The following is a 10000-nucleotide window of genomic DNA, read 5'->3' as shown; positions in this document are numbered from 1 at the left end:
TAGAGGCTAGTGGTGAGAGAGACTAGCCCTTGAACCTGCTTTCTGTACACTGATATAGAGGCTAGTGGTGAGAGAGACTAGCCCTTGGACCTGCTTTCCGTACACTGATATAGAGGCTAGTGGTGAGAGAGGCTAGTCCAAGGGCTAGTCTAGGGCTTAACGACGACAGAATTAAACGCTATGTTTACTGCTCTTAGACCTGCTACTGGAAATATATATAGTCACTTATTGATTTATAATTTGATAAGGATTTTGACCAAAATTAGCATAAATACATTTGAATTTATTTTTTGAACACTATTTATATTTTTATTGATTATTAAACAAGCAGATAAATGCAATTTAAAAGACAATAGAATCGAAAAAAATTTAATTGATGTTGTATATCATGTGAGAGTACTTTAGTATAATTGGCAAGAAAATAAATTATTTCTTTTCTGCCGCCATATTGGTGATTATAATGTTAACAAACTTTTTAAAAAGATTAGGTTTTGCTTTGAATATTAATTACCTATTTTCTACCTGGAAATTAATCTCTCCTCGTAGCATATAAAAACTCCTTAGCATATACTCAAAGTGCCCTAGTGCTTGCCATTTCAAGCCCTGAATCTCATAAATTCCATTCCCGCCATTTTTCAGACCCTTCAGCAGAGGCTGGTGGAACACTTATGTTTACACCGGGGTGATGCTTGGGTGCGTTCTCAGCGTGAAATTTGTGGGCCTATTCATCGTGCTTGTGGTGGGTTGCTACACTGCGCTGGATCTCTGGCAGAAGCTGGGCGAATTGAACAGACCCTTGGTATGATTGTTTACATTTTGTGTTTCTGGACGTTTTGATTGTTTTTGTTGATATTAAGATTTTTATATTAAGGATATTCTTTGACTTTATTTTCCGATGCTTTGAGACTACTTTTGGTATAATTGTTTTCATTTTACCCTTTTTATTGTTGATATTGAGATTTTTTTATTTTCTTATTAAAGCTATTATTTAACTTATTTGCCGTTTTTTTTATAAGTATCATAGGAAACTTCTTGAACTGGATGTTGCCTTAGGCTTTTCTTTTTTGTAGTCATGTAAGAATCCTTAAATGACAACCATTCATCTGGTTAAACAATATTCATAATATCATTAATACAGCCTTTAATAATGGTCATGATGATTTAAATTTTCCAGGTAAGCGTGCTCGTCCATTTCTTAGCCCGTGTTTTTTGTTTAATCATCATACCTGTCGCCGTGTACCTGACCATCTTTTTCATCCATGATCAAATTCTCATTAAGGCGTAAGTCTGTGTTGACTTTTTTTTATATTCATTTGATTTCTTTTCTTTTTTTATTATTTTCTTTCTCGCTTTTATTTTATTTGTCATATATGTTATCATTGTATTCTTGATTTTTTTTAGTTGATAGGAAAGGTGGATGAAAGAAAGGAGAGTGAGGACAGTTAGCTAACTAACCATGGTAGGGAATTATTTGGAAAGTCAAGTATTTGTAATTGTGATGAAAAGTGTGGTTTAGCCACAATTTTATCCATATAAAGGTACATTTCTCTTGTTATGGTCTTAAAGTTAATTTCATACAATAATAGCCTATTTATACTGCACTTTACCGATTTTGAAGGAAAATACTCTTGGTTGTTGAAAATTTATTCTTGAAGGCAATTTTTAGACACTGAATTGAGTTATAACATCACATGAAGATATTCCCCTAAATTACCCAACTGAAGAACTCACCCCTCCCCTAAGCCACCGCTAATATGAGGATCTTCTCCAAAATCATGAGAGCAAAATTAATTTATAAAATTCAAAAGGTATATTATTCATATTTCCTTAATCGTTACACCGGGTATTGCAGAAATGTTCTAATACATAGGTTCTTATATAGATAGTGTAAAATGTAGATGGTACGAAAAGAATGATAAAAAAAGGCATAACATTGTACATCTGACTTCATGGACGTCTGTACACATCAAGGAAAACAAGAGACACCTGGTTATTTCACAATATTGGAGTTAGTATCCTTGTTGCAAAAAGAACATCCGCTTAATGGCATATCAATGCTATCTAAGTTATGATATTCTCCTGTGGATAAGGTATACTACAGTAAAATAAGAAACACTGGTACACTTCCATCAGGACGACATGGCTCGAGCCCAAAAAACGGATTTTGAAGTAGGAAAAATCTATTTTTGGGTGAGATAGCCACGTCATCCCGATGGCCCACCCGTTACATTGTCCCTCCCTGATTCCTCATAGGATGCTCTTTTTTCACGGTAGTTACGCTGCTTTGTAGAATGAGGCATCAGAGATGAACGGGAGAGTGAATATATAACGGCTCCTTACTTATCCTTCCCCCTAGTTGACTAGACTGGGTAAAGTCTATTGGGGGTGCAGATCTCTATGGTTATCTTCGGATACGTCCCTGATTATACATGATACCTTCGGATAGTTGTTCCGGGGGTTAGAACCCTGTGATACCTGACGGTAATTCTCTTGTAATATCACTCGCAGAAATATTATACAGTAGGAAGCTGCCGAAGGGAATTTCCATCAGGACGACATGGCTATCTCACCCAAAAATAGATTTTTCCTACGTCAAAATCCGTTTTTTTATTGTGCCGTCTCTACACTGTGAGTTGTCACATGTATCCTTATCTTGCCATTGGTGTACATCTAAATTCATAAAGTAATTTTGCCAGCCAAGGGAAAAGGTGACATATTACATTATTATTGTGTGGAATTACAGAGGATTTGGACTCTTAAAGCAAGGTACAAAAGTGTATGAGAAGGTGACGGAAGACATGCTTGACAAAATTGAAGCAAGAGGAGGAAAAGTATCTGGTCAATTAGTCATATGTTTGTAAACTAGTAAAAATAAAACATAAAATCTAAAACAAATGATTAAATGGAAATTACCAAATTTTATGGCACCAGAATGGCTAATAGAGAAAGAAATCTTACCTTATCGTAATTGAAGGGTGAATAGCTGTGACTGGTGTGTCAGGTAAGGATGGTGTCCATCCACAATCAGCACTGGTACGTTTTCTGCTTTCATAGTAACGAAGGAAACTTACAAAGGAATACAAAAAAAGATGCCCAATTGAGTTGCTGTACTAGGACGACCTGTTAAAAAAGTGGAATCGAACATAGGATATTTGAAATATTCAAAAGACGAAGGGGTAGACAGGAGGGGACCAAAAACCAGTGAGGGGTAAATCAAGGTTATAGCCACAGGGTAAGAAGCAAAGAATAATGTCCAATTTGGAAAGTGGTCCTATGGATTATATTGGTATGCCCTAGAGGTAAATACAAAGTAACATGCATAATGTTACAAATATTGTTCCAAAAGATACTGCAGATTTAAAGAAAAAATAGGAACTATGGATTTTAAATACACAGCATTCATAAGGCCTGCTAATAATTAAAAGGTGGAGGAAGAGGAGTATAATCTAGTAGTGGAATGGTAAAGTCCTTCTTGAATAATGTAAAACAATTCTGTTGCTTTGATGACATACTGGAATGTGAAGTCAGAAATGAGAGACAATTTAAAGAAAAAAAAAAGAGGTTCTTTCATATCATAAGCAACAAAATATTAACATCTGTGTGTAAAACCTGTCAATTTAAACTAAAAGAAACCGAGACTCCAGAAGTGTGGTCATGAAATGCCTTAATCACAAAACGTGTAGTTTTCCAGATCTAAGGTTTTTAGTTGCTGAAGAGGTAGTTTAGGATATTATGAGATCATTTATTGGAGTGGTAGTTAGGGAGGTTTCAAGATTCTGGAGCAAACTTATAACTAGTATTCCCTCATTGTACTTTGAGAATGTATTGAGAGAATTTACAAAAATGCTTGGTACCTTCACTGCAGTGAATGAACAATATATTGAGTTAACGAAATGGTGTCTCATTAAATTTTTCTTATGTCCCGAAATAGGAGAACCAATTTTGCTGGTGATGAAGGAATTTTCAGTCCAGGATTTCAGATGAGATTAGAAGACAATGGACTCTACAATATGACGCAACCAGATGGTAAGATTATCTTTTAGTTTATATATGTAATATGTGTTGAGTATTCAGTGAAGACTATGTTTATTTACTTTGTAACTTTTTTGTCTAGTTTACCTTGACCACCTATCTGTCTTTATTATAAATAAGTCATGTCCCCAGATGTGGCTTTTGGGAGTGTGGTGACCATGAAAAATGCAAATTTGGGAGGTGTCTATCTACACAGCCATAATATCTCTTACCCGCCTGCCCTCGTCGGTAAGGATCGCCTCCAAGTCACGGGGTTTTCAGCGAAGGATCAAAACAACCTTTTGTGAGTAACACTTCTCAAGTGACCTAAGGCACTTTGACAGCCCGCTGGATCACACATTAATAAATATATTGCTCACAAGCCATTTATTGGGAAGACATTTGCATCAAATGGATTACTCAGGTTTTGGAGTCAATTTATGCCTTTTTCCAATGTATATACTATATATATATATATATATATATATATATATATATATATATATATATATATATATATATATATATACGTGTGTGTGTTATTATTATTATTATCATTGTTATTATTATTATTATTATTATTATTATTATTATTATTATTATTATTATTATTATTATTATTACTACCTAAGCTACAACTCTAGTTGGAAAAACAAGATGATATAAGCCCAATGGCTCCAAGAGGAAAAACTAGCCCAATGAGGAAAGTAAATAAGGAAATGAATAAAAGATATGAGAAAAAATTAACAATTAAAATAAAGTATCTTAAAAACAGTAACAACATCAAAACAGATATTTACATATATTAACTATAAAAAGACTTATTTAAGCCTGTTCAACATAAAAACATTTGCTGTAAGTTTGAACTTTTGAAGTTCTACCGATTCAACTACCCGATTAGGATGATCATTCAACAACTTGTTCACAGCCGGAATAAAACTTCTAGAATACTTAGGAGTATTGAGCCTCATTCTGGAGAAGGCATGACTATTAGAAATAACTGCATGCCTAGTATTACCAACAGGATGGAACTGTCCGAGAAGATCTAAATGTAAAGGATGATCAGAATTATGAAAAATCTTATGCAACATATATAACGAACTAATTGAACGACGGTGCCAGAGATCAATATCTAGATCAGGAATAAGAAATTTAATAGACCTTAAGTTCCTGTCCAACAAATTAAGATAAGAATCAGCCGCTGAAGACCAGACAGGAGATCAATGCTTGAAACAATGTAGAATGAAAGAATTAAAACACTTCTTCAGAATAGATTGATCACCGAAAATCTTAAAAGACTTTCTCAACAAGCCAATTTTTTGTGCTATTAAAGAAGACACAGACCTAATGTGTTTCTCAAAAGTAAATTTTCTGTTAAGAATCACACCTAAAATTCTAAAAGTCATACAGAGTTAAAGAAACAATTTCAATGCTGAAATCTGAATGTTGAGGAGCCACGGTCCTTGGCCTACTTACAATTATACTTAGAGTTTTGTTAGGATTCAACTTCATACCCCATAATTTGCACCATGTACTAATGTTAGCTAGATCTTTATTAGGGGACTCAACAACCCCAGATCTACATTTAGGAGATGAAATTAATGCCAAGCGTGTAGCATCATTTACATATGCAACAAACTTGTATTCTAGATCAAACCACGTGTCATATGTATATATTATGAAAAGTAATGGTACGAGAACACTACTCTGAGGAACACCAGATATCACATACCTATACTCACTATGGTGCCCATCAACAACAACTCTTTGCGATCTATTTCTTAAAAAATCAGTAATGATGCTAAGAAACGATCCCCCCACTCCTAACTGTTTGAGTTTGAAAACAAGGGCCTCATGATTAACACGGTTATAGACTGCCCTAAAATCAAGGCCAATCATACGAACTTCCTTACCACAATCAAGGGATTTCTGTACAGCATTGGACATTGTAAGAAGGGCATCACATGCTCCAAGGCCTTTACGAAAACCAAATTTCAAACTAGGAAACAGATGATTACCTTCAGCAAACCTATTAAGACGTTTTGCCAAAAGACGTTCAAAAACTTTCGATAATATGAGAGTTATGGAAATTGAGCGGTAATCAGTTGGACTTGAGCTACCACAAACACATTTACATCGTGGAGTAACATTACCAATTCTCCAACAAGTTCTAAAAGCTCATCTTCTTGCTAACTTGGGCAAAATAATAGATGACTTAGGAGCTAAGAAATCTGCAGTCTTTATAAAAAACAAAAGAAAACTACCATTTGGGTCTACACCTCCTTAAGTAGCAAGGTCCATCAATAGAGCTTTAATTTCATGAGAAAATGGGAAAATGCCAAATCATTGATTTCATGAAATCACTAAGATTTTCATTGAGTGCGTGTAATCACTGTGAGTGTTAGTTTATATGTAACAACTGAAAATTCCAGTGATTACATGAAAGTCCTGAAATTTGAGGCGATCTGTTACACAAATTCCTTGTTGGTATTTCAGTGATTGTATAATATTTTCATAGATGAACCTCATGATAAAAAAACACACACACAGTTTATATATATATATATATATATATATATATATATATATATATATATATATATATATATATATAAAACGTTTGTAACCCTTTCATACTCCTGACTCTTTCTCCGCACCATTCATGACACAGACGCACTTCAGACACAAACAAGCTCTCGTCAGGAGCTCCTTATCACACTCCACCTCCACTTCACTTCTCGTATGAGGAACATTATAAACTCCATCGGCAGCGGCTGTCATTAACGCTCTAGTCCCAAGTGTTTTGAGACATAAAAGTCTACGAGACTCAACCTTTCAATACAAGGTCATTTTTTACCATGTAGGTTTTAAGGATAGCCAGGTTGTTCCGTTTATTTATTTTTATCAGCTGTTCATTTTTTTAACTTTGTATCTAATTGATTATTCCTTTTCAGTTTTACTCTTTTTTCTTTATCTTTTTTCACCTGTTGCATTCATTTTCTTCATAACTTTGCATTTGTGATGATGATATTTTAAGAATAAAAGAAAACGCTCAAGTAATTTTGCTCATCAGATTTTTTTCTCTAAGTAGTCACGACTAGAATTTAGAGATTATCACGGCAATTAAGAGAACAATGTCATTTTTAGACTTTAGTCCTTTAAAATTTGAATAATTTTCTTGTGATTTTCAATGCTTTTTAGTTCATGAATTTTTTAAACACCATTATTGTTATCATTATGTTGCTATACAAGGGATCCTCAAGACGTTATCGGCCTCATCCAGAAAGTAATCCAGGAGCAAAATTAGTTCTTGGATTGCTAAGCAAAACCTACCTTAGCTTCAGTGTCCTTTGGCCACTGCTCTATTGCTATCCCATGTTGAACAAGGATGCATCATGTGCCTCCAACAATCTTCCAAGAAACTCATCAGCTTAGCTGATTTCCTTTTTGTTTCCAGAATAGAGGCCACACTGAAAGAATCTGATTTCAGCAACTGGATCAAACTCAGATGGTGCCAAGTTTTGCAAATTAACTGGTCAAACCAACAGCTGGCCGTTTATACCTCTGCCGTCTGTGCTGACATTGACCTGGAGTAACAGCACACTACTTTCAGCTTTTTTGAATTGTTTATTGATTGCTTTTCCCGATTGCTAGATTCATAAAGCACAATACTCCATATTTCATTATTTTCAATAGATGTCTGTTGCTCTCATCATTTTCAGGAGTATACAACTAGGATGTTTCCATTGGTTTCTTGAATCTTGTATTCAGATTCAAAGTGGTGTAAGCCCATGTCGCATCCTGAGCTACTAATTCTCCTTATAAATTTATCCTGCTCCCCCAGGAAACAAATCTAAAGTGTCCTGATAGTGTCCAACTTGAGTAGCTTCTGTTGTGATGTCAACATTCATAATACCTGTCTTGGAAATAGATGGCGGACCTACAAGATTTCTATCAAATAGTGTATCCAGAGCCAGCACTGGTGCCTTTAGTTTAAATTATCTATAAGACGGTCAACTGTCAGTTATCCGATATTTTAAGATTAACAGCAGCCACATGTTCTGGTTTTCAGTGTCCCAACACAAGGACATCTTTTGTACTGCCACTGCCCCTCTTAATATAGAAGCTCTTTTCTTAAAGGTGAAACAAAAATGCCTTTCATTAAGTCTCATAATCCTGGACTCATGGCTTTCCTTTGGATTATGCCTGTCTTCTGCAAATACTTATCATGATATGGCATTACTTATTTGTTTTTATATTGCTTGCCCTAGTGGTCTCACATGTAATTCCCAAAAGTCAAGCATTGGATGTTTTGTGTATAGTCTTGTAAGTAAGAGTAGTATGCAGTTACCTAGCAAAGTTTTAGCTACTACAATACCGTACCCTTCTTTCTTCGTGAGGCTATAAACTTACTGAACGTCGTTTGTATGAGTATGGTAGTAGTAGTGGCAATAGTGGTGAGTCACAGAGGAAATCTATAATGTCCCCATAAATGTTCTTGTCTCCTAGCCGAATCCTTTTCCCGGAGGACGACCCAGACCTGCCCGACAGTTTTTACAGGGGCCTTCCAGAATTGGTCATGAACGGCGACTGGGTCAGATTGTACCACCTTCAGAGCGAAAGCCTTCTTTCTTGTGCCAAAAACAAGTCCCTCATCACCAGAAAGCATAACTTGATGTACGGAATGCCTTATGTAAGTTGTTGTTTATTTATTCATTTAAATGTCGTGGTCAATGGGACTGTAAGCTTGTACATTCATGTAGCCCAAGTTTAACGGAAATAAAAATAAGGGGAAGAAATAATACTGTAATATGATTTAACCCTTACGTAATTGATAGGCTTGTACTTTTTTCATATGGAAGTCGATACTAGTGCCCTAATATCAGATTGGAAGAAAAGGAAGAGTAATCCTTAACCCAAAGGAAAATGTTGGACCTCTATGAAGGACATGGTAAACATTCCCCTCTAAGGATGGTATATTTTCAGTTTAAGGGGAAATGGAGGTAAGAATATTGTTCCAAAGACTAGTAGTAGAAGGTAGAGAATCCCCCCCCCCCCCCCCCACCGTAAAGTGTATTCATGCATCATGATTGTATACTTATTTTTAATTTATGAGGTGCACTGTATGCATTATTTAAAGATTATTTGCAGCGTTCCTTCGCCCCCTTAGCTTTCTATCCTTCTGCTCTAACTCCGTTCCTGCTTCCTTTCTTCCCTCTGACTATCCAATCTCTGTAACCTTACTTCATGCAGTGTTACTGTTTGCCCAGGTGCACATACTGTAGGTTCTGAATAGTCTCACCCTCCAGCACCGGGCTATATAACCTTATTCACAAATCATATTTAATCTAGAAGGGCTGCCATAATGCAGTTATATGGAAGTTGTTATTATGTATTTGCCAAGACAAAAGGCGATTATATAGAATCAATGATTGATATGTGGGTACTTTTTTGGGGGGGAAAAAATGCATTTTTCTTAAATCAAGGTAAAAGAAAATAAGTATAATAAGTTTAGCTAAAGAATAATTATTGTCAGGATAAACTTTTGATAAATAACTAAACAAAAATGAAATATAAAACTAAGCTGATGATATTTTTAGTCCGTCATAAGTTGAAAGATTTCAAAGTTCATGACCCTGAAATCAATTAATCTTCCGCTTTCTGCCGCAAGAATCTACAATTTTACTTAAATTATAAGACTAGGTACCACGGATACTTTAAATATGAAGAAATCTAACGCTTTCAGATACAAAAGACTATTGATTTCTCTATTTTTTAAAATAACCTATTGTTATTTCTCAATTTATTCATTTCCAGAATCTAACTGATCCAGAGGAATCTGCTAAAATGGTCTCTCAGTATGAAAATAACGAAGAGGCTAGACCTAGGAATGAAAAGGTAAGGGTAGCCTATTTCACTGTTAAGGAGTGGTTTTATAAATGTGAGATATTGGATCCGGAATAAACAAAGATGATCTCTCTCTCTCTCT

The 10000-nt window shown here is 35.1% G+C and overlaps 1 protein-coding gene across 1 annotated transcript in view; it reads left to right on the top strand.

The window, feature by feature from the left end:
• LOC137658246 (protein O-mannosyl-transferase 2-like) overlaps nt 1-10000 on the top strand; it is a 67744-nt gene that overhangs the window by 24779 nt on the left and 32965 nt on the right. The window contains exons 8-13 of the mRNA XM_068392924.1: nt 640-799; nt 1175-1281; nt 3932-4026; nt 4165-4315; nt 8521-8704; nt 9829-9909. Coding sequence (XP_068249025.1) covers nt 640-799; nt 1175-1281; nt 3932-4026; nt 4165-4315; nt 8521-8704; nt 9829-9909 — 778 coding nt within the window. The remainder of the gene's footprint in view (nt 1-639; nt 800-1174; nt 1282-3931; nt 4027-4164; nt 4316-8520; nt 8705-9828; nt 9910-10000) is intronic.

This window comes from Palaemon carinicauda, chromosome 19 (genome assembly GCF_036898095.1).
Source record: "Palaemon carinicauda isolate YSFRI2023 chromosome 19, ASM3689809v2, whole genome shotgun sequence".
Classification (NCBI taxonomy): domain Eukaryota; kingdom Metazoa; phylum Arthropoda; class Malacostraca; order Decapoda; family Palaemonidae; genus Palaemon; species Palaemon carinicauda.
The sequence above is the reverse complement of the archived record's forward strand: the minus strand, read 5'-3'. Positions and strand labels throughout refer to the sequence as shown.